The sequence below is a fragment of the Penicillium chrysogenum genome (assembly GCF_028827035.1).
Source record: "Penicillium chrysogenum strain IBT 35668 chromosome Unknown utg000002l_segment0_segment0, whole genome shotgun sequence".
Taxonomy (NCBI): Eukaryota; Fungi; Ascomycota; class Eurotiomycetes; order Eurotiales; family Aspergillaceae; genus Penicillium; species Penicillium chrysogenum.
This window is the reverse complement of record NW_026622750.1, coordinates 5,130,169-5,149,828: the sequence shown is the minus strand read 5'-3', so window position 1 is coordinate 5,149,828 and position 19,660 is coordinate 5,130,169. Positions and strand designations below refer to the sequence as shown.

Genomic DNA, 19,660 nt, shown 5'->3' with positions numbered 1-19,660 from the left:
GTGACGGACTGCAGAGACCACAAAGGGCATTGGATAATTCACCCTTCTCCCCGCAAGAAGGCGGGGTTCAAAATCCGACTCAAGTTCCCTGTCCAGAGCTGACTAGTCCGCCCAGATTGCGACCACTGTCAATGCAAGGTTGACGAGCACAGTCCACGTCACTGATCCCAGGCACATATTGTTTCGCATCCGGTGTCTTGCCGCATTATTCTCACGGTGCACTTATGATAACCGTCCATGAATTCCGACTGTCCTGCAGGTATGAATTTCTTAGCGCCGGTACCTCTCGATGCCCCAATCCTCCAACAATCCTGAGCAGCAGGTTTCCTGACCTCTCTGCACTAGCTCCCTGAAACGGAGATCGTGGTCCGTTGACCGGAGATGGGGATCCGTGTGGGGAAACCTTAAAGGTGAGGTGCACCATGTCGGCGTCATGTCGCAGCTATTAGCGCCATTTACCCCACGGGGTTCGCTTTCCAAAGCCCCACAGTGATGTACCCCAGACCTACCCGAACTTTCCATGTGGTCTTCGATAAATTATCCTGGCTACCCCTTGTACTTTCCGAGTCATAGATAAAGGACGGATATATTAGACTACGCTCTCCCAGCTATGACCATACTGGAATTCTTATACTACTTCTCGTGATTTTTACTATACTAGGCTACAGCGCCAATGAAGGACCAAGATATCGTCGGCAAGGCTCTGGCCTCTGTTCTACCTCAATACGACCGTCCCTGGTTCAGAGTACCTCATCTCTTGCAACTTAATCTCATTCTCATGATCCCATTGCTGTCATCAGCCGTGGCTGGATATGATGGTAGGCTTTCTGCTGCAGCTTTCTCAGTAAGATAGCTAATAATCTGATTATTACTAGGGTCTCTCATGAACGGTCTTCAATCTATTGCTCAATGGAAAGAGTATTTTGGAAATCCATCCGGTTCAGTGCTCGGCATCGTCAATGCAGCACAGTCTATTGGCAGTGTCGTTTCATTACCCGTTGTAGGAATCCTATCCGACTACATGGGAAGACGCCTGACATTGCTGTCAGGTGCCATCGTAGTTGTCATTGCGTCCATTATCCAGGCTGCTTCCGTGCACTATGGGATGTTTGTCTTTTCTCGTGTACTTGTTGGAGTTGGTTCCATGTTGGTCGTGCAGCCCTCCCCTATGCTGATTACCGAGCTTGCATACCCGACCCATCGAGGCAAGTACACCAGCGCCTTCTGGACTATGTACTATCTCGGTGCTATCCTGGCTTCTTGGGCTTCTTACGGTACCCAGAAGCATTTGAATACTTCAGAATGGAGCTGGAGGGTTCCATCAATTATCCAAGCTGGACTTCCCATTGTCCAGATATTGCTTTGGTGGTTGGTCCCTGAGTCGCCACGGTGAGTGTTATCTGTGCCACTGTCAATATAATATCCACTGATGAAGGACGTTTTAGTTGGTTAGTTGCAAAAGGAAGGATACAGGAAGCCGAAGAGCTGCTCGCCCGATTTCATACTGCTGGAGATACATCACACCCTCTGATTCAATTCGAAATGAGCGAAATTGTCAGTACCATTGAGATGGAAAGCCAAGCTGCGGAAACAAAATGGTCTACTTTGGTTAAGACCCCAGGCAACAGAAAACGGACTTTCATTGCAGTCTGCGTCGGTGCATTTGCCCAATGGAATGTAAGTTAATTTTCAAGCGCACAAGATGATACACATAGGCTTATCTGGTAATCCAGGGTGTTGCGGTCGTATCATACTATCTCACCCTCGTTCTTGACACGGTTGGAATCAAAGACCCAGATACGCAAACCCTCATCAACGGCCTGCTACAGATCTTCAACTTTATTGCAGCGGGAGGTGCGGCCCTGCTCGTTGATCGACTTGGTCGCCGAACACTGTTCTTGTGGTCAGCAGCAGGCATGCTGGCTTCTTTCGTTATCTGGACTGCCTGCTCCGCCGTTTTCGACAGCACACAAGCCAACGCACTAGGGAAGACAGTGATTGCGTTCGTTTTCATCTTTTACTTCCACTATGACATTGCCTATACTCCACTGTTGCTCGGCTACCCCACCGAGATCTTCCCGTACTCCATCCGCAGCAAGGGTTTGACCGTTGAGCTGTTAAGCGTCTACAGTTCGTTAATTGTACTGGCGTTTGTCAACCCGATCGCGCTTGATAATATCGGCTGGCATTACTATATTTTTTTCTGCTGCTTTGATGTTCTGGTACTAGCCGTTACTTGGTTTGCATTTCCGGAGACAAAGGGCTATTCGCTTGAGGAGATTGCTCAGGTGTTTGACGGACCTTCACCCGCAACTAGTGGAGTGATGTTCGATAAGAAGCAGGAAATGGACGGGAAGGGGGAGCATGTCGAGCATGTCGGCTAGGTGTTTGTAGTGCCACGCCATGATATATGTTGTACATTAACGCATTTGAAATCGAACTTTTGAATATGCTGCAAGTAATACACATATAACTATCTGTTGACCGGACACTGATCCCAAAGATGCCGGGGTAGCGATTACTATAGCAGAATCTGCTTTGAGCTTGAGATGCCCAAGGGCCATGCGTCCCCTATCTGCAACCTACTTGGTCACCAGGCAACCAAGCATTCGGTACGGAGATCAAAGCTGAGGTCCATCAGTTCATAGATCCCATCCCAAATGGGCTTCTCCGCCTGTAGTACTATAGCAAGTCAGATGATTCATGCGAATCTCAATAGGCGGAGTGGGCCATCCGGTGCGGAGTGTGTGGTCCGCATCCGCAGCGCCCGGCGGGGAAGTTACATAGTACCACAATGCAGAATACAAAGCCCGTGGATTATTCTTAAACAGTGAGGCATTCAGCCTCGACTTGATCTAATCTGAACATTGTAACGAACTTTCGTCTGTCAAGACAATATGAGTGTAAATATAGTCCACGACTCAATCAGAGTCCCGGTCTAACTATCTATAGGAAACAAACCGTTCCTTTGTCCTACGGGCCGTGAAAGATGTGGTCCTCGAGGATCGCACAGTTCCGACACTCAAAGACCCTTGGGATGTACGAGTTCATGTGGCGCAGACTGGTATTTGCGGAAGTGACGTGCACTATTGGCAGCGAGGACGAATCGGAGGTAAATTAAGCGCACGCTGGATTATAAGACTGGGCAAGCGGCTCATAGTATTCTTGAACAGACTTCATTCTGAACTCGCCTATCGTCCTCGGCCACGAGAGCTCTGGCACCGTCGTCGAGGTTGGTTCTGCCGTCAAAAACCTTAACGTGGGCGATAGAGTAGCAATCGAGCCTGGCGTGCCATGCAGACAGTACGTTACGATTTGCAAAAGAAATAGCAGATGTGTGGCTGACCTCACTCCAGCTGCGATTACTGCCGCAGCGGCTCCTACAACCTCTGCCCTGACACCGTCTTCGCTGCGACCCCTCCACACGACGGCACGCTCTCCAAGTACTATATCACTCAAGCAGATTACTGCTACCCAGTACCAGCCCATATGAACTTGGAAGAAGCTGCACTAGTGGAGCCAGTCGCGGTAGCAGTGCAGATCACTAAAGTAGGTAAAGTGAAGCCAAACCAGACCGTTGTGGTCTTCGGGTGCGGGCCCATCGGGTTGCTTTGCCAGGCTGTGTGCAAGGCATACTCGGCCAAGAAGGTAATCGGAGTGGACATAAGCCAGCCACGGGCGGATTTCGCGAAGACGTTCGGCGCAGACGATGTATTCGTCCCTCCCTCGAGACCGGAGGGAACAGACGATAGCGCATGGAACGAAGCGGTGGCACGGATGATGAAAGAGAAGTTCAAACTAGGCGAAGGGCCAGACATAGTGCTGGAGGCCACTGGAGCGCAGGCGTGCATTCAAACTGGAATCCATTTGACCAAGAAGGGCGGGACCTATGTGCAAGCAGGCATGGGACGCGAGGTAAGTTAGCATTCCGGCAATCCCGAAACACCCAAACTGACTTCCTAATCAGAATGTTATCTTCCCCATCACAACTGCGTGCATCCGCGACTTGCACATCCGAGGCTCTATTCGCTACACTGCCGGTTGCTATCCGACAGCCGTGGATTTGATCGCCAGCGGTAAAATTGATGTCATGCGGCTGATTACGAATCGCTTCAAGTTCGAGCAAGCGGAGGAGGCTTTCGATCTCGTACGACAGGGTAATGAGAGCGTTATCAAAGTGATCATCGAAGGTGTTCCTTGATAGACTAACATTATACATGTCAAATATGGTGGAATTCATAGCTACATCCAGTACTCGGTATGGGTATGGAAGGTAACGGATAGATGTTCGAATAAGGCGAACTATCCAGTGAAGTCCTGCATTGCCATTGTCAATGGGACCATAGTGCCCTGTATTCCTGATAAACACGTTTTATATATCCGGAACAAGTGCCCGTTAACTCCGACCATTCTGGTTGCGCATAACCCCCTAAGATCAAACGTAGTCCACGCAAGAGGGAAACAGAGACCATATTCAGTGAAATTACACCGAAGGAAAGTTGGTAATTGTAAATTGATATATATGGATAAATGGAGAATGAAGAAAGAAAAGAAATAGAAAGAAAAGAAATCAAAAGGAACCAATGGGTCCGAAGTGAAAGTGAATGTAAGCTGTTCAAGGAAGAGGTATAGGAGAAAGAAATTGAAGTTTAGTTGGTGCGTGTGACCTTCGTTTCAACGCAACTTGCTTTTCCAATAAAGTACTGCGCTTGAAGCTGTAGCAACTGTACGAAAAATCTTCATGTTTAGTGTCCTCGCATCGCATGATACTGTCGGTGGCTTCGTCTGCGGTGAGACGGGGTCGGGGTGGCAGACGATGATTGCGGTGTGGAGAATGAGGTAGTGGTGGGGTTTGACGAGGTGTATTTTGTAGTTGAAGCAGTGGGTGTATATTTGACCGAAGAAATAGGAGAAGGCTTTCTGGTTGAAGTTGGGTGATTCTTGCCAGCACCCAAGCTTACGGAACCGCCGGGACCAAAATTGAAACAAGACGGTGACATTGGCGCCGTGACCTCCTGTACGGAAGTTAGTAGTCATTTCACAGATCCATTTACGGACGTAAATTGGCATACCGCAATTGTCTTCTCAATCACAGGGTCTTCAGGTGTATCAACCTCCGCAATATCAACGTTAAGGCTGACTCCAGCCCTTGGGGTGAGGCAAGCCTTGGTGCCTAATTTCGTTAGGGAATACCCAAACCCATTGTTGAGAATTGACTTACCACCAGCCGCGATGTGAGCACCGAGATCGGCTCCCAGATTGACATCGACCCCCAGGCCCTTATCTAGACGACATTAGTACATTGGAGCCATGGCCTCATGTCGAGAAAATGACCTACCGGTAGAGACTGCGATATTGGCCCCGAGATAGGGTTTCAGATTGACACCGGCTTCATAGCCCTGGTCTAGATGGTGTTAGTACATCGAAAAAGTGCTGGCACTGTCATACACACCAAGGATGGACGCAGAAAATTGAACCTCCGCTTTGGTGTAAATCTCAGCTCCGGCCTCAATTTTGGCGTCGATCTCCATCGGCTCGGTCTCAACTTGAGGAGTCCAGCCGCCAGCGGACACATCCGGAGACAGAAAATCAATTTCGAGCTCTGCAGAATCCTCTAGACTGAGAGTCACCCCGGATGAAATGCCTGCGGAACCTCTGACAGGACCAATTTGATATCCAAAGCTGAAGACAACTTCCGGCCCAAGCTCAAGAACACCCCCTGGAATTGAGATACCCTGAACAGGGATGCTTACGAGCTCGAACTCGTCGGAGATCTCATTTGTGATGTTCCCACTCAGTCCTAGGCGTGGCGTCAAGCTTGCAGAGACGCCATTGGGCGAGAGTGTTATGGAGGCAGACTCGGGGGTGCCATAGGTTGTCTTGATGTGGACACCAAAATCGAACGATCCTTTTGTCTCACACCCCTCACATGAAATATCCACGGAGAGATCCCCACCGGGAATAGGTATCGATTGGCTGAGGGGTATTTTATGGTTGAAGCTTAGGGAAGCTTCCGAGTCCCAGTCTCGTCTGCTTGTGGATGACTCCGGAGCCTTGCCCACCGTGATCTCGTAGTTACGGAATAGTCGTTTCCAATCCGTCACCACGCCACTCAACTTGGCCTTTAGCGATGGCTTGTCGAACGCAATTGATGAGACGATAAATGGCGTCCTGTGAGAGTTCCAGCCACACTGTTTGCTACCCATCACAAGGATTAGTTTACGATCATCGTCATCATTGACCCACTGCCATCCACGCTGAGTATATCCAAATGCACGAGTGTCTTCAAACTCCACGACCATGCCGTTATCGGTACAGTCAACGGATTTCAGCAGGTGTCCGAACTTCTCCATGGATACGATGTTTGCTTCGTCGTCGCCGACGTCGACTGTGAGGTTCGCCAGCGTCTTATGACCATTCTGGGAAGCTGTTGTGCAATGTTAGTTGACTTGTCATGACTGGATAAAGGTTGTATATCCAAGGGAAAGAAACTATACCGCTCCAGTAGTAAGAGTCTTTGCTCAGTCGATCAAAAACAGAATAGGCAGCATCTTCGGTTGATGTGTCTCCTCTCTCGAGAAGGGAGTTGACGGCACCAGGAGCGTCTGTATCTTCGAAAACAATAGAGAGACCCTGTTGAGCGAGAAGGGACAGGATCAGGCTGGAAGACAGCCAGAATCGCCGGATATTCACCATTGCAAGTGCGAAGATGAGATCAGCTGCCTGATACAACGGTTTCTAAGGCCCAGCCACAGGTGAGAGCCGCTACTGATCTTTTTTTTGTTCCTGAAACTAGGTTGCGGCTCCCGCAACTTATACTTATGTTGTGAAGGTGCCAATCGTCTTCTCGTGATCGTCGTCCTCAACCCGCTGAGGATATTTCCCTATTGGACATCTCCCAATTCATGACATGACAAGCCATTCTTGGCGAGATCTAATCCATACTTCTGTCGCCAATGATAGGGCTCAATGCCTCAAATCTTGGCAGGGGCAGCCGGTAAGACGCGGCACCGTTCGTGTTCCTATGCAGGTCGGCTCCCGGTTCCACTTTTTGGGGCTGTTCATTGAGCGATCATGCCCATTTGAAGATAACGAGGGTTTGCAAAGTTTGTTATCGCTCATCATAATCTTACAACTCGTATTGAGCCATCTAACTGAAAGAAGATGGTTCTCGCGAGACTCAAATCAAGTTATAATGGCCCGTTTAACTATTAGTAGACCTCGCCTAACCTGCCAAAACCTGCCAAGAGCACATCCAACCAGCCCAGGACAAGCCAGTCCGTTGGGCCCATGGCTAGGGCCTCCAAAGCTAAAAACCTTGACCTGTCACTATTTATAAATCTATAGTAGTTTTCGGTCCTATAGTTAAGTGTAAAGCTTTTCTTTCGTAGTCGAGCACAGTTATGGTTTCACCGATTGGCTTAGCATGTCTACGGTATATCATTATACCTTAAGCCTCAATTTCCTGTGGGAGCCTGTCTTCGCTGTAATACTCGCACCCTATAAACCCTCACTACGATTTTGAACGCGGCCCCCAGTTTTGTCCTTCTTGGACTTGTGAGACTACGTACATCATCAGTTGGTACATTGATAATACAAGCCCCTGGTTATAGGAGCGCAAATAGAGAGTGCTAGGCATTACACATATAAGTAAAGTGTATTTCATTAATGAAGCCATGCGTTTGCCCATCGCAAATCAGAGCGTGTGCCGGTCCAATAAAAATGCCTTAAAATAACTGCCGCACCTTATTTTACCGGCATGTGTATCCTCCATCAACGACGATATCCGATCCTGTCGTATAGGTACTGGCGTCACTCGCAAGGTACAGATAGACACCCTTCAGCTCGCGTGGGTCAGCATCCCGTCTGAGAGGTGTGAGGCTATACCACTCCTCCTTCATCTCAAATGGACAGCTTCCACTAATGGGTGTGTCGATATAACCAGGACTGACGGAGTTAACGCGGGCAAACCCAGCCCATTCCACAGCCAGCGACTTAGCCAGGTGGATAACTCCTGCTTTGCAAGCGTTGTAGCAAGCCTTTTTATGGTTAGCCGAGTCCTCCTTCCTTCCGAGTACCGAAATATGATAGCTAACCTGCTGCTGGGGAACATTCGCTGCGTGGCCCGACATGGACGCCGTGAAGATCATGTTACCTGACCCTTGTTTCCGGAAGATCCCACCAGCAACACGCGCGCAGTAGTATGCACCCGAGAAGTCCACATCCACCACCCTGTGCCAGTCTTCCAAGTTATCGTCCAAAGCGCCTGCCTTCGATGGGATGCCCGCGTTCGCAATCATGACATCCAGCCGGCCAAAGTCACGCACCACAGCGTCAGTTGCTGCTTGAACCTGCATACGTTCAAGTCGGTATCACTGCCTTATGAATCGGGTTGGAAGTAGAAGGACTTACCTCGTCAAAGTTTTGCACAGAGCACTTGTACGCCTTTGCCTTGACACCAAAGTCTTTCTCGAGTGATGTTGCTAATTGCTCGCCTTGCGAAGACTTGTGAGACCAAATAGCAATGTTGGCACCAGCTTCCGCTAGGCCACGAGCAATCTGGTAGCCGATTCCACCGGTGCCACCGGTGATGATCACTACCTTGCCGTGCATTTGGAACATTTCGAAAACGCTGTCCGACAATGTCGGATTAGGGCGCCGGATGCTTTCTTTCGTGACCATGTTGAACGTAGTTTCCGGGACGGTAGCTTCTGAGAGACAAAGAACCTTGACGGTTGTGAAGGTAGGAGGGCGTAAGAGATTTTATACTGTAATTTACTCGGCCACCATCATCATTTCATATATCCATCGATGCGAGGACCTCGGTATGTACCTGGCACCCTTCGCTGTGCAACGCAAACGGATGTCCGCGCAGCGCACCCACTTACAACAATGATGTTTGTTTGGTAGCTCTAAAACTTCAGACTATCCAAGTAACTCAGAGGCGGACATTGCAGTCCGCCTGGCGGACGTAGTAGTCCGGGGAGGGGTTGTCGAAGCCTAAACGGCTCTTCGCCGTCCGTCGGCAGCGAACCGAGCGGAAAGTCTCCATATGGTACTATTGGCCATGCGATCGACCGGGTCTCACCTGTGGTGCCATCTGCACGAGTCATCTCTGAGATTCCTATCGCCGCTGGCACTATACCTGCACGGCAGCCACATAGATCTGACATTCTCGGAGGACTGTCGGCCGATAATGTGTTACCAAGCCGTCTCGTAGACTAACCAGTTGTTCTTCAAAAGGGAGCAGACACGGAGGATCTGACTCCCTTCATGTTCAAGTTGGTTATATTTAACAACAACGCTGCTTTCTTGGTAAACTCCCCAATTGTGAGTTCCAACTTATATCGAAGGTACGTATCTGCTGAATGTATTGGTATATTTGTACTAAGAGCAAGATATTGATGAAATGCAAAGTTGTTTTAGACCCCCATTCTACATCACTACAATTCCAACACTCTCGTTTAATGGATGAAATATATACGCAAGTGGCCAAGTCCATCCATGGCCTTTCTTTGGCCCAGGGGGGAAAGCGACTCCTGGTGGCGATAGCCGGGATTCCAGGGTCAGGAAAGACTACGTTAGCTAAGGCGGTCGTGGAAGGACTGAATGAGATGGATGGATCTGTCTGTCATCATGCAATGTGTATCCCAATGGATGGCTTTCATCTACCTCGAGCTGCGTTGGACCAGTTCTCCAACCGAAAGCAAGCTTACGCTCGACGAGGTGCCCCGTGGACATTTGATGTGGCAGGGTTCAAGGAATACATACAGAGCTTGCGGATATGGGCTGACGGCAATTCGGCTAAGATTCTCTATGCGCCATCCTTCGATCATAAGCAGAAAGATCCGGTATCCAACAGTATTGTCCTCGCCCCCGAGACATCCATAGTGATTGTCGAGGGAAACTATCTCCTCTTTGATGAACCATCTTGGCGCGACGTGGCCACTCTATTTGACTATCGGCTGTTTGTCGATGCGGACTTAGTAGTCGCTAGAGAGCGAGTGGCAAAACGACACGTCCAGGCAGGAATTGAGCCAAACATTGAAAGCGGATTTCGTCGGGTGGACGAAAATGATTATTTGAATGCGCAGGCTATTTATGAGAAGCGCTTGAAGGCAGATTTGGTCATTTGTAGCATCGATGAAACTAAGATTTCCGGTTAGCACGCAAGCCAATACACAGAGCAATAATACAGATTTCCAATGCCATTAATGCATTGAGATAAATTGCGCATGTCTGGGACAAGGCACTCTCAGGCTCCAAATTCCTGCTGTGCCTCATAATGGTATCGATAGCGAATCAGCGGATCATTGACGCTGCGAGGTCCGAGGCTTCCGCTCCGGCTCTTAGCCCTTCCCGAGCAGCACAGCAGGGAGTCGGATAATAGATGCGTCGACTTCTTGGACAGCTTTTGCATGCCCCTATCTCGAGAAAGTGGTACACCCGTCAAGCGCATGAGACAGATCCTTCGTGGTCAGACAGGGGACCAGGCTAATGAATGATACACGAATTGCTTTCAACAATTTATGATATGTAGAACAATGCCTAATGTTTAAAAAAAAGGTAGTGATACAACGAAGAAGGCTGTGAAAGACGAAGTCGAGTTCCAATGTGAGGTCATAGCTTGAAAAAGCCGGGGATGCCAAGCCACCCGAGATCGGCGTGTCATGGCCTTCAGGTGAGAAATGTTTGGATGAGACTTCCCTCCTACCACCACCTCGCCATGGACGACAACGACGAACTCGAGTCGTTCCGCCGACAGTGGCGCGAGGAGGTCACTCGTCGATCAAAACCCAAGACTACCGCTCCAGCTTCAGCTTCTCCGACTGCAACTGCCCCGCCACCCGCTCGTCTTCCGCCCACACGCCATGAGGCCTCTCACCGCAAAGCGATCGAAGAGGAGGGCCCCCCCGTTGGCTTCCTTCGACCCCGATGAGCTCGCCCAACAAGTTGGGCAGCTGAGCGTGGAACCACCCGAAGATGACTTCTCGCGCCGAGAGGTAGCAGAACCAACGTCTGCGTTGGAGCACTTTGAACGAGCGGTCGAGAAGGAGGCCGAAGGCAACCTGGGCGACAGTCTTTCACATTACCGAAAGGCATATAGGGTGAGTTATGGTCGCTATGAATGGCAATTACGATGCCAATGCTCATTTCTGTGCAGCTAGATTCGTCTGTCGATAAGTCTTACCGGAATAAGCATTATGCCCATGTATGGAAGAAGCCAAATCAGCCCGCAGCCGCCACCCCTGCCGCTGTGACCCAGCAGACTGAAGAGGGCCCAACTCTCCCGACACTTGAGCTCATTGCGTCGTTTGCGCACGTGCCAATATCACCGCTAGAGCCCATCGTTGAAAACACACCACCGCCCCCTTGCCCAATTGCCACCGTGCCATCGGAAGTGCTAGTTGAGATCCTGCGACATGTGGCAATGGATGACCCATCTGCCTTCGGTCGGACATCATTGGTGTGTAAGCGGATGGCCTACCATTTCGCCCATGAGCAGCATATCTGGAGACGGATCTGTCAAACCCGGGAATTTGGCTTCCAGGGAATGCATTATGACTTTGCGTGCGACCTGCATGGCGAACCGATCTATACCCTTGCGCCGCGATACACTCCATTTCCCAAGGATGGGCCTGTGGAGATCCCTCCGCCGCTGTCTTCGTGGAGCCAAGTGTTCCAGACCCTCCCTCGGATTCGTTTCACGGGCATCTACATCAGCACGGTCAACTACACTCGGGCTGGTGCTGCCTCTGCGTACTCCAATTTGTCGTGGAACAGTCCCATCCATATCGTGACTTACTACCGCTACCTGCGGTTCTACCCAGATGGCTCGGTAATCTCGCTTCTCACTTCGACGGAGCCTGTCGATGTGGTTCCTCACATCAGCAAGGAAAATGTGGCGGCGGCGCGCACCCCAGCACACCGGAAGCATCAACGGCGTGCTTCTGATGCGGGTCATACACTCTCTGGCGCAACTGATTCCGTGCCACCTCTCGCCATGAATACATTGAAGCATGGCCTTCGAGGCCGGTGGCGTTTGGCTTCACCCGTTGACACGTCTGAAATTTCCGAAGCCCCCGCCGAAATCTGGAAGCCTGGCTCAGCATCCGACCAGAAATCGCTGCTTTCGGACGAGCGAGATCTCCTCATTGAAACAGAGGGTGTAGATCCCAAGTATGTTTACACGATGCATCTATCGCTACGTTCACCGACCGTACCGAAATCTGCTCAAGTTGGACCGGCCCCTCCCAACCCATCCAAGAACACCAAGCTAGCGTGGAAGGGTTTCTGGAGTTACAACAGACTGACGGACGACTGGGGCGAGTTCGGCCTTCGCAATGACCGAGCATATGTGTTCCGACGCGTACGCGGCTGGGGGCTGGATTGATACTATGAACGCATGATTGACGACTTGTACATAATGATCTGGATATACACATACATAAAAAAGTGGAGAATCAGGTTTCGGTCTACTAGAAATATTTCTTAAGAAATCCTTACCCATTTCTTCGGTTTTTTGTAAAGGTTAAGCTAAGTGCTTACAAAAACAAGACGATACCTACCTAGGTACCTACCTACCTAGATAGGTACGTACATATCAAGTCCATCAAATGTTAAATTGAGAGAATAATCCTATACATGACACGGGGTTTTCATTCGTCCAAGTCAACATCTTGTCTTAAGGATTAAGCTATTACGACGTCACACGAAGACTCTCTCCAGAATAATTTTGTTGGATCGACAAAGATAACAAAGTGTACCGCAAGACGTCGTTGTTGACCTTAGTGCTAAGTACTTCGCGCCTAATAATCTAACCCCTCAGCTCTCCAAGCATAGCTGATATTTCGGCATCGAAGTGGTCCAAAAAGTCAGCTAATCCTCGGAGCGTGCTCCAACCAAGTCGGTTCCGAGCAAGGTCAGCACGAGCCCTCGAACTACACGTATTGTTAGCTTATTATTGCATTCTAAAGGGACTTACTTACTTTGAAGCCAGGGTGATCTCTGCAAGACTCTCATTGCCTCCTGTAATTTCCGCGGCTGCTTCTTTGAGGCTGATTGACTTCACTTCATTCGTCGCCAGTAGACCGCTCTTTTGCATAGCATCGGCGATACCCTGGCTAACCTGGAGCCATGTATGCTCACCACTTTCAACGAAGAAGATAGCCTCTGGGCCGGAGGGAAGCCATGTCTTTTGCTCAATAACCGCACAGAAGAGCAGACCATAGAAAGCAGAAAGATCGGCAATGTGAACATGATTCCAAATCTATGAATTGGTACTGCATTAGTAAGTATACCGGAGACATGGATATCATACGTACACCCTTGCCACTTTCAATCACGACTGCAAATCCGCGCTTCCGGGTCAACCGCGCAAAGTTAGGCACCTGCTGACTTAACGTCGCAAATGGGCCATCACCTTGTCCATCTGCTGGGTGTCAGCATAAGGATCACTTTCAGTAGTATTGGCTCCGCGTACAGATGGTGGGAGGGACGACAATGTACGTCTTGACACCAAGGCGCAAGCCTGTCTCAACAACTGTAACATCGGTGACACGTTGCCCGTAGCGCTCAGGGTGGTTCTTCTCCATCTCAAATATGTTGTCTTTCTCATCAGACCAGATTTTCTGGTCCTGTGGTGTGCCGGTGTAGAGATGATCACCCAGAATTGAGGTGCCCGAAGTCTAAACTTTCCATCAGTTCATCCGTAAGTCTACACCATATGATAGACAAGCTCACATGAATGAGATAACATTCCTTGCCCGTGGCCTTCTGTCTAAGTGCTAAACCTTCGATCAGCGCCTTAGCGGAACGGTCATGGGACGCAGATGCTGCGTTGATCACAACTGGGAAGGCCTTGTTAGCAGATCTAGCAGCGATTTGGAAAGACTTAGAATATCAGTACGATCGTGTTGGGAAGCGGCATTTATGCAAGCCTCCAGATCATCCAAGCCATCAAACAGGATCGGCTTCACGCCAAGAGAGTCGAGCTTGGCCGCCTGTTCTGAACGACGGATCAATGCGGAAATGCTCAATTTGGAAGCCGGAGATCGCAGTAGCTCAGCAATAATTGAGCCCCCGCTGGTAAAATCTTGGTCAGCTGGTTGTGAGAGGAACTCCGAAACGATGGTAGACTTTACGTACATGTATCCGGTTGCACCGAGAATCAGAACTTGTGTCTCACTGGCCATTTTGCTTATTGGAAAGGTTTAGACGAATGAAGGTTTGTCAGTAAGGCATATCTCGGGCATCCTGGCCAACTTATAGTTTTTCGTCATGTTCTCATCCATAACCTTAAAATGACCGCGTCGATTATTAATTCCCCCGACGTTCCAACCCTGGAAGGTTGACGATAAATATGTTTATTCTTGGCAGATATCTTCGCCCGTACCCTGTCCAATTGAGGCACTTTACTTCGGTTATGACTACTATCTAGCCATTCGGATACTCCGATGAACAAATGGAAGTTACGTGTCAGTTGGACTGCTATATTGCGACGATATCGTGAAGCGTTTTTGATCTTCCTACACTCTTACTCTCGGTTTAAGAATATATGAGACAATTGACTTGAAGACCCAGAGTACAGTTAGACCGGTGCCATCCATTCCATCCACGGTGTATGGTTATAGTAAAATGAAAGCAATATTCCCTTCTAATTACAACCATGGCGTCCCCAAAGTTGACAGCAATAGATTAACGCAGGTTTCTTAAGAACTGTTGGAACCGCCGAGGAATAGATGGGCGCGGACCAGGGGAGATTGTTCGTTCCGCGACAAGATGGTAGGCCTGCAAGGCGTTGGTTTTAAATGCATGTGTGCCACCCCACAGGAACAATCGAAAGACACGATAATTCTGCTCTCCCCAACGCTCGATTAGATCGTCTTTAGCCAAGTCTAGACGCTTTGCCCATTCCAGCATAGTGAGCTCGTAGTCCCGAGTCTCATTGACAACATCCAATACCGCAAACCCATGGTATAAAAGTTCCGCAAGAACGTCCTGAAGAGTCATAAAGGTATGTGTCCCACGCCAAATATAGTCTCTGGTAAAGGAGCTAACAGCAAACTTCTCAACAGCCGCCGAGCCGTCCAGATACATGCGACCACCAGGTTTCAGCACATCCCACATCCTGCGTGCAAAACGACGATAATTGGGGATGTGCTCGATCACCCCCAAATTGACAACATGATCGTATGGCTCCTCTGGTTCATGGTTAAGGAAGTCCTGCAGGAAGACTTGACCAGGGAGATTATTGTCCTCTATAACACGTTGGATATAGCGAGCGCCATTGGGTGCGATGGTTAACGTAGTGACATGTATGCCTCGAGCACCGCAATACTGCGTCACACCACCCCATCCACCACCAATATCCAGAAGCCTCATGCCTGGTTTTAGATCGAGAGCAGCAAACATGGTCTCCATTTTGTGCTCAGAGGCCTCTTCGAGCGTCTCGTCATGTCGTTGAAATAGACCCTGTGAATAGAACCGGAACCGCTGGTCAAGAAACGTGAGATAGAATTCATCAGAAAGCCCATAATGATCACCGATAGCCTGGGCGTTCATCTTGGTCGCCGTTCTGATGAAGTCGTATACGAATTGGAATTTCTGTCTCAGGGGCACTTTCTCCTGTAAATTCTGGCGGGCGTTGAAGAGGGCGCCGAAATCACCTTCCACCTCGATATCGCCGGCTAGATAGGCTCGACCAACGCCCATTTCTGTCATCGGTGTGCGGAGGGCACGCTCCGAGCGGAAGATGACTCGATAGACCGGTTCCCCGATGCCGACAGGTACAATTGCGCCATTGGGCAGCTGAATTTCTCCGGGCGTCTTCAATCCTGCTAGGAGTGCGGCGACACCTGTGCGTGGTAGACTGTTCCGGGATACTACTACCGCCATCGCAGGATTGAAGATAGTGTTCGATTTTGGCAATTCTTCCGGTAGTGATGTATAGACCTGGGAAGATGAGGTTGAGTAGTCGAGGACTAGATTTGAAATGACAAGGGCAGCCGTCACAGTATTTAAAAGCAAATACCAGGCAGGTGTGACATGTCGCTTTTATTACAACTATATCCACGACTACCTGCATTAGCGGTTCACGGAATCAGCCCATTCGCTCAATGTCTCACGAGCGATAGCATCTGCAGGTCCGTTGCATCACATTTGTAACCCTCCCAGCAAATTAAAAGTAAAGACACAGATCTAGCATGCATTGTTGTGGGGGAAGTGGTATATGTGCTTCAGCTGCGGCTGAGACGCGCATGGAAAGAGATTTAATTAGGCTCTGTCAGTGCATATCATACACTGTGGAAAGCTGAGCATAGTATGAGCATCATGTCATAAAAGCTCGTACTTCAAGAAGAGTGAGAATCTGGTCGGCATGATTTGCGGGGACGTGTGCGACAGTGTCTATAATGGCATGTGGCAAAGGTGCGTTTTCGTCGCTGTCGTCTAAGAGAGTCTAAATCCGCCAGTATAGGCGAGAGGCGTGCTCAGAAACCGCAGGGTCGTTTCTCTGTTTTTTCTTTCTTTCTTTCTTTTTTTTGTCCTGGTTGATATTCAGCATACGCATTCAAATCATTGATTGATAAGGCTTCCTGACCCTGCTATGATCCTGTAATTCGTAACCGAGGAAAAACAAGGGGGCGGAAGAGCCTCAGGATAGAAGAGCGGAGGGTTTTGAGACTGAAAAAGGAAGAGTGACGCATTATGAACCTATTGAAGAAACGTCAGTAAGAGATATGGAATCCCGACAAGTCGGCATCCCCTGGGGGTGGCAGACTGGGATATGGCCCCCACTTATTCTGCCACGGTGCCTGGCGGTGGCCACCTTATATTCCTCGTTTCAGTCTGTCCTCAAGTTTCAAATAATATAAACAATCGAAGAAAGCTCATCTTCAACTCAGATAGAGCTTCACGAAAGAAAGAAATCAAGAAATAAAAGTAAACAGGATGCCGTCGTTGCTTGGCCTTCCCCTGGAACTCCTGGGGCAGATCCTACAAGAAACAATCCCCGCGGATTTCGAAGCCACTGCCCTGTCTTGCAAAACTCTCTTTGCTGCCAGCACCCCTTTTCGAGCGCAATATGCTACACGACGGAGACGGTTCCGACACTTTACATTTTCGCGAAAATTTGAAGAAAAACCAGAATGGGCAGAGGAATCTGACTCAGGCGAATATTGGGATCAGATTACCCAGGACACAGGCATCCGCATCATGACCACGCGGGAGCTGTTGGAACATATCGCTCTGGACCACTCTGTGGCGCAATACATACAATCTATTGACCTCAGGGGGTCCGCAGATGCAGATGAAGAGGAAGATGAAGATGTGATAAACTCCCTGGAAGCTGAGGTACCTGAGACTCTAAGGAATCTGGTGCTTACGTCGCCCTTCATCAAAGCCGTAGGGGGGGATGTTGATGATTGGATTGAAGGCATCCGATCGTCCATGATACATGCAGATGTCTTCCTCCTGACCTTGCTATCGCAAGTACGAAAGGTGGCTCCACACCCACGTTGGGATGAACTGGACTCTCGCGATACACACCCCACGTGGTCGGGGACGGACGAGCCTCTTTGGTCTGTACTCAGACTGATTACCCACCGGGCCAATCGCCCTGATGAATTTCCGGACGCGCCATTATCCCTGCTCTCCGCCGTGCAGCCATCGCGTGATATCGGCTATGAAGAGAAGTCCCCGTTGACACCATTTGTGCCATTCCTGGCAATCAATTCTGTGTCTGAAGTCTCCCTACGCAGTTGCATCTTGAAGGACGACGGGTACACTGGGATTGCATTTGACCCGATGATCGGATGTTATAGCACAAACCTACGAAAACTGACTTTGGAGTCAAGTGTCGCCGGCCCAGAGGAGCTGTCACAGCTACTCGAGCGAATTCCAAACCTGGAGATATTTGAGTTTTCGCACGAAACCAAGTGGCATGGCTGTGGCTATAACTGGAACATTGGTGCATTTCTGGACACGGTGCAGATTGTCTGCGCAAAGACACTCAGGGAATTGTCGGTGACAATATTCAATGACTGGGGTAATAAGGGAGCCACACTGATGGATATGACTCGTTTCCAGAAATTGGCTGTGCTTGAATTGGACGTTGACATGCTGTGCGGTCCCGCATATGAACCGTCGATGAGAGATTTGGAATGGGCTGAATTTGAGTCCGTTGGCAGTCCGGCCTGGCCCAGACTGACTGATATGTTGCCCGCATCCATTGAAAGGTTCAGCTTGTATCTCAACACATTTGATCCCGACCATCTGAGGTGCATCTCCCATTTACTTGAGGGCTTTTCAGATGCTCGGGCCACAAGGCTACCCCATCTGAACAAACTGTGCATTTTTGTGCGTATGGATTCAGACTCGGTGATTCCGGACGTGGCACTAAAGGAATTAAACGCTGCGAAGAGCAGTGGATTTTCAATTCTGAAGCTTGGAACGTCCACCCCCGTTTTGTAAAGTTGTTCCATCATTATGAGACGTGGTTATTGGCTTTGTACATAAAGACTGGATCTATGCGTGTACAATATTCGCACTGAAGACCGTTTGGGCGTACAGCTGTTCGTTGATCTGGGTAAAATATCGTCACCGCAACAAAACTCTCCGAAGGTAACCGTTGGTTGGAAGAGATGACTTGCATGTGGAAGGCGACTCAGTCAACGTCTACTACGATGCCTTTGTAAATAAATATCTTTGGCATCTCTTTTTAGATGTCCTTGTTGATATCATTCTGATGCCCTTTGGAATCCGTGTGAAAATATTTGGTGGCAACTCGTAGAATGTGCACGTGGGTTGGAAGACACAATCGCTGCGAAATCTCCCTTTGGCTATAAAGTACCTGGATGCCCGGGTGTCTAGAAGTGTTTAGTATAGATTCCAAATAGGGTAGGTACGACCAGGAGTAGGTCCAATCCATGGATATACCAGTGTCCACCGGGGGAATTCTCTCGGCACTTCTTTGATTCACCTCTCACTTTCGCTTCATTGGATTTCTACCTAGGTACTTCCATATGTAGGTAAGTGCTCCCACTCTCCCTTGCCCGACAATGTTCCTCTGTATGGAGCCTTCTCCACTTACTTCTCAGCTAGGTAGTAACTTTGGGATAACTTAGTCGTGACAACGGAGTGGATAATGCTCAACTCTTTGGACACCCATTGACTCTGCAATATGTTCCCGCCCTTATAACGAGATACAACTTAATGAGATCGGGACTCGCTGGTCAAGTATCCTCCCGCTACAACCTCATCTCGGTCATCACGAAAGGTCTGGGCCAGGGACCGGCGAGGGACATCACCCATCTGCCGATAAGGAAGTTAGTGATCAACAGCCAAAATGCTACCGGTTGTGCGGTCGGCCACTCGCCGAAAGCAACAGACGCTGGAGTGCCCGAGCAGTACGTCGGTGGCATCCCAGATGGCTTCTGGTCGCTTCTTGCATCGTGTCATAGCACCCGTTATATTCGCGCTCCGACGACTGCGACAACCCCGTTCAAAGCAAAAAGTCTACGACCTAAGGAGGTCACAGAATCCAAATACGAATGTATTATCAACGGGTGATTGCACGATGGGTGATTATCCAGTCCCGGCGAGAGTAGAGGATCGGCTAGCAAACCGACGCCGAGATCCCTGACGCCGATACGACACAAGG

The 19,660-nt window shown here is 49.5% G+C and overlaps 10 protein-coding genes across 10 annotated transcripts; 6 read left to right on the top strand and 4 right to left on the bottom strand.

Moving 5' to 3' along the window:
* Positions 1-673: 673 nt before the first annotated feature.
* N7489_005148 (uncharacterized protein) lies at positions 674-2,384 on the top strand (the record flags this gene model as incomplete). The annotated part of the gene is made up of 4 exons (XM_056710900.1): positions 674-818; positions 876-1,389; positions 1,446-1,677; positions 1,734-2,384. 4 exons carry the CDS (start codon positions 674-676, stop codon positions 2,382-2,384), a joined length of 1,542 nt encoding a protein of 513 aa, XP_056569321.1.
* A 513-nt stretch (positions 2,385-2,897) lies between these two features.
* Positions 2,898-4,201, top strand: N7489_005147 (NAD(P)-dependent alcohol dehydrogenase; the record flags this gene model as incomplete). Its single annotated transcript, XM_056710899.1, has 5 exons — positions 2,898-2,903; positions 2,953-3,112; positions 3,174-3,303; positions 3,357-3,915; positions 3,968-4,201. The coding sequence occupies 5 exons, from the start codon at positions 2,898-2,900 to the stop codon at positions 4,199-4,201; spliced, it is 1,089 nt and encodes a 362-aa protein (XP_056569320.1).
* A 544-nt stretch (positions 4,202-4,745) lies between these two features.
* N7489_005146 (uncharacterized protein) lies at positions 4,746-6,696 on the bottom strand (the record flags this gene model as incomplete). Its single annotated transcript, XM_056710898.1, has 6 exons — positions 4,746-5,015; positions 5,073-5,173; positions 5,222-5,284; positions 5,339-5,404; positions 5,453-6,427; positions 6,498-6,696. The coding sequence occupies 6 exons, from the start codon at positions 6,694-6,696 to the stop codon at positions 4,746-4,748; spliced, it is 1,674 nt and encodes a 557-aa protein (XP_056569319.1).
* Positions 6,697-7,751: 1,055 nt separating this feature from the next.
* On the bottom strand, positions 7,752-8,682 carry N7489_005145 (uncharacterized protein; the record flags this gene model as incomplete). Its single annotated transcript, XM_056710897.1, has 2 exons — positions 7,752-8,351; positions 8,413-8,682. The coding sequence occupies 2 exons, from the start codon at positions 8,680-8,682 to the stop codon at positions 7,752-7,754; spliced, it is 870 nt and encodes a 289-aa protein (XP_056569318.1).
* A 591-nt stretch (positions 8,683-9,273) lies between these two features.
* On the top strand, positions 9,274-10,166 carry N7489_005144 (uncharacterized protein; the record flags this gene model as incomplete). Its single annotated transcript, XM_056710896.1, has 2 exons — positions 9,274-9,330; positions 9,393-10,166. The coding sequence occupies 2 exons, from the start codon at positions 9,274-9,276 to the stop codon at positions 10,164-10,166; spliced, it is 831 nt and encodes a 276-aa protein (XP_056569317.1).
* Positions 10,167-10,726: 560 nt separating this feature from the next.
* Positions 10,727-12,394, top strand: N7489_005143 (putative F-box protein (Pof7); the record flags this gene model as incomplete). Its single annotated transcript, XM_056710895.1, has 3 exons — positions 10,727-10,915; positions 10,962-11,108; positions 11,165-12,394. The coding sequence occupies 3 exons, from the start codon at positions 10,727-10,729 to the stop codon at positions 12,392-12,394; spliced, it is 1,566 nt and encodes a 521-aa protein (XP_056569316.1).
* A 423-nt stretch (positions 12,395-12,817) lies between these two features.
* Positions 12,818-14,195, bottom strand: N7489_005142 (NAD-dependent epimerase/dehydratase family protein; the record flags this gene model as incomplete). The annotated part of the gene is made up of 7 exons (XM_056710894.1): positions 12,818-12,941; positions 12,990-13,270; positions 13,326-13,432; positions 13,484-13,688; positions 13,744-13,850; positions 13,910-14,085; positions 14,149-14,195. 7 exons carry the CDS (start codon positions 14,193-14,195, stop codon positions 12,818-12,820), a joined length of 1,047 nt encoding a protein of 348 aa, XP_056569315.1.
* Positions 14,196-14,697: 502 nt separating this feature from the next.
* On the bottom strand, positions 14,698-15,897 carry N7489_005141 (SAM-dependent methyltransferase; the record flags this gene model as incomplete). The annotated part of the gene is made up of 1 exon (XM_056710893.1): positions 14,698-15,897. The coding sequence occupies one exon, from the start codon at positions 15,895-15,897 to the stop codon at positions 14,698-14,700; it is 1,200 nt and encodes a 399-aa protein (XP_056569314.1).
* Positions 15,898-16,950: 1,053 nt separating this feature from the next.
* Positions 16,951-18,471, top strand: N7489_005140 (uncharacterized protein; the record flags this gene model as incomplete). The annotated part of the gene is made up of 1 exon (XM_056710892.1): positions 16,951-18,471. One exon carries the CDS (start codon positions 16,951-16,953, stop codon positions 18,469-18,471), a length of 1,521 nt encoding a protein of 506 aa, XP_056569313.1.
* A 741-nt stretch (positions 18,472-19,212) lies between these two features.
* N7489_005139 (uncharacterized protein) lies at positions 19,213-19,569 on the top strand (the record flags this gene model as incomplete). Its single annotated transcript, XM_056710891.1, has 1 exon — positions 19,213-19,569. The coding sequence occupies one exon, from the start codon at positions 19,213-19,215 to the stop codon at positions 19,567-19,569; it is 357 nt and encodes a 118-aa protein (XP_056569312.1).
* Between the last annotated feature and the right edge of the window lie 91 nt (positions 19,570-19,660).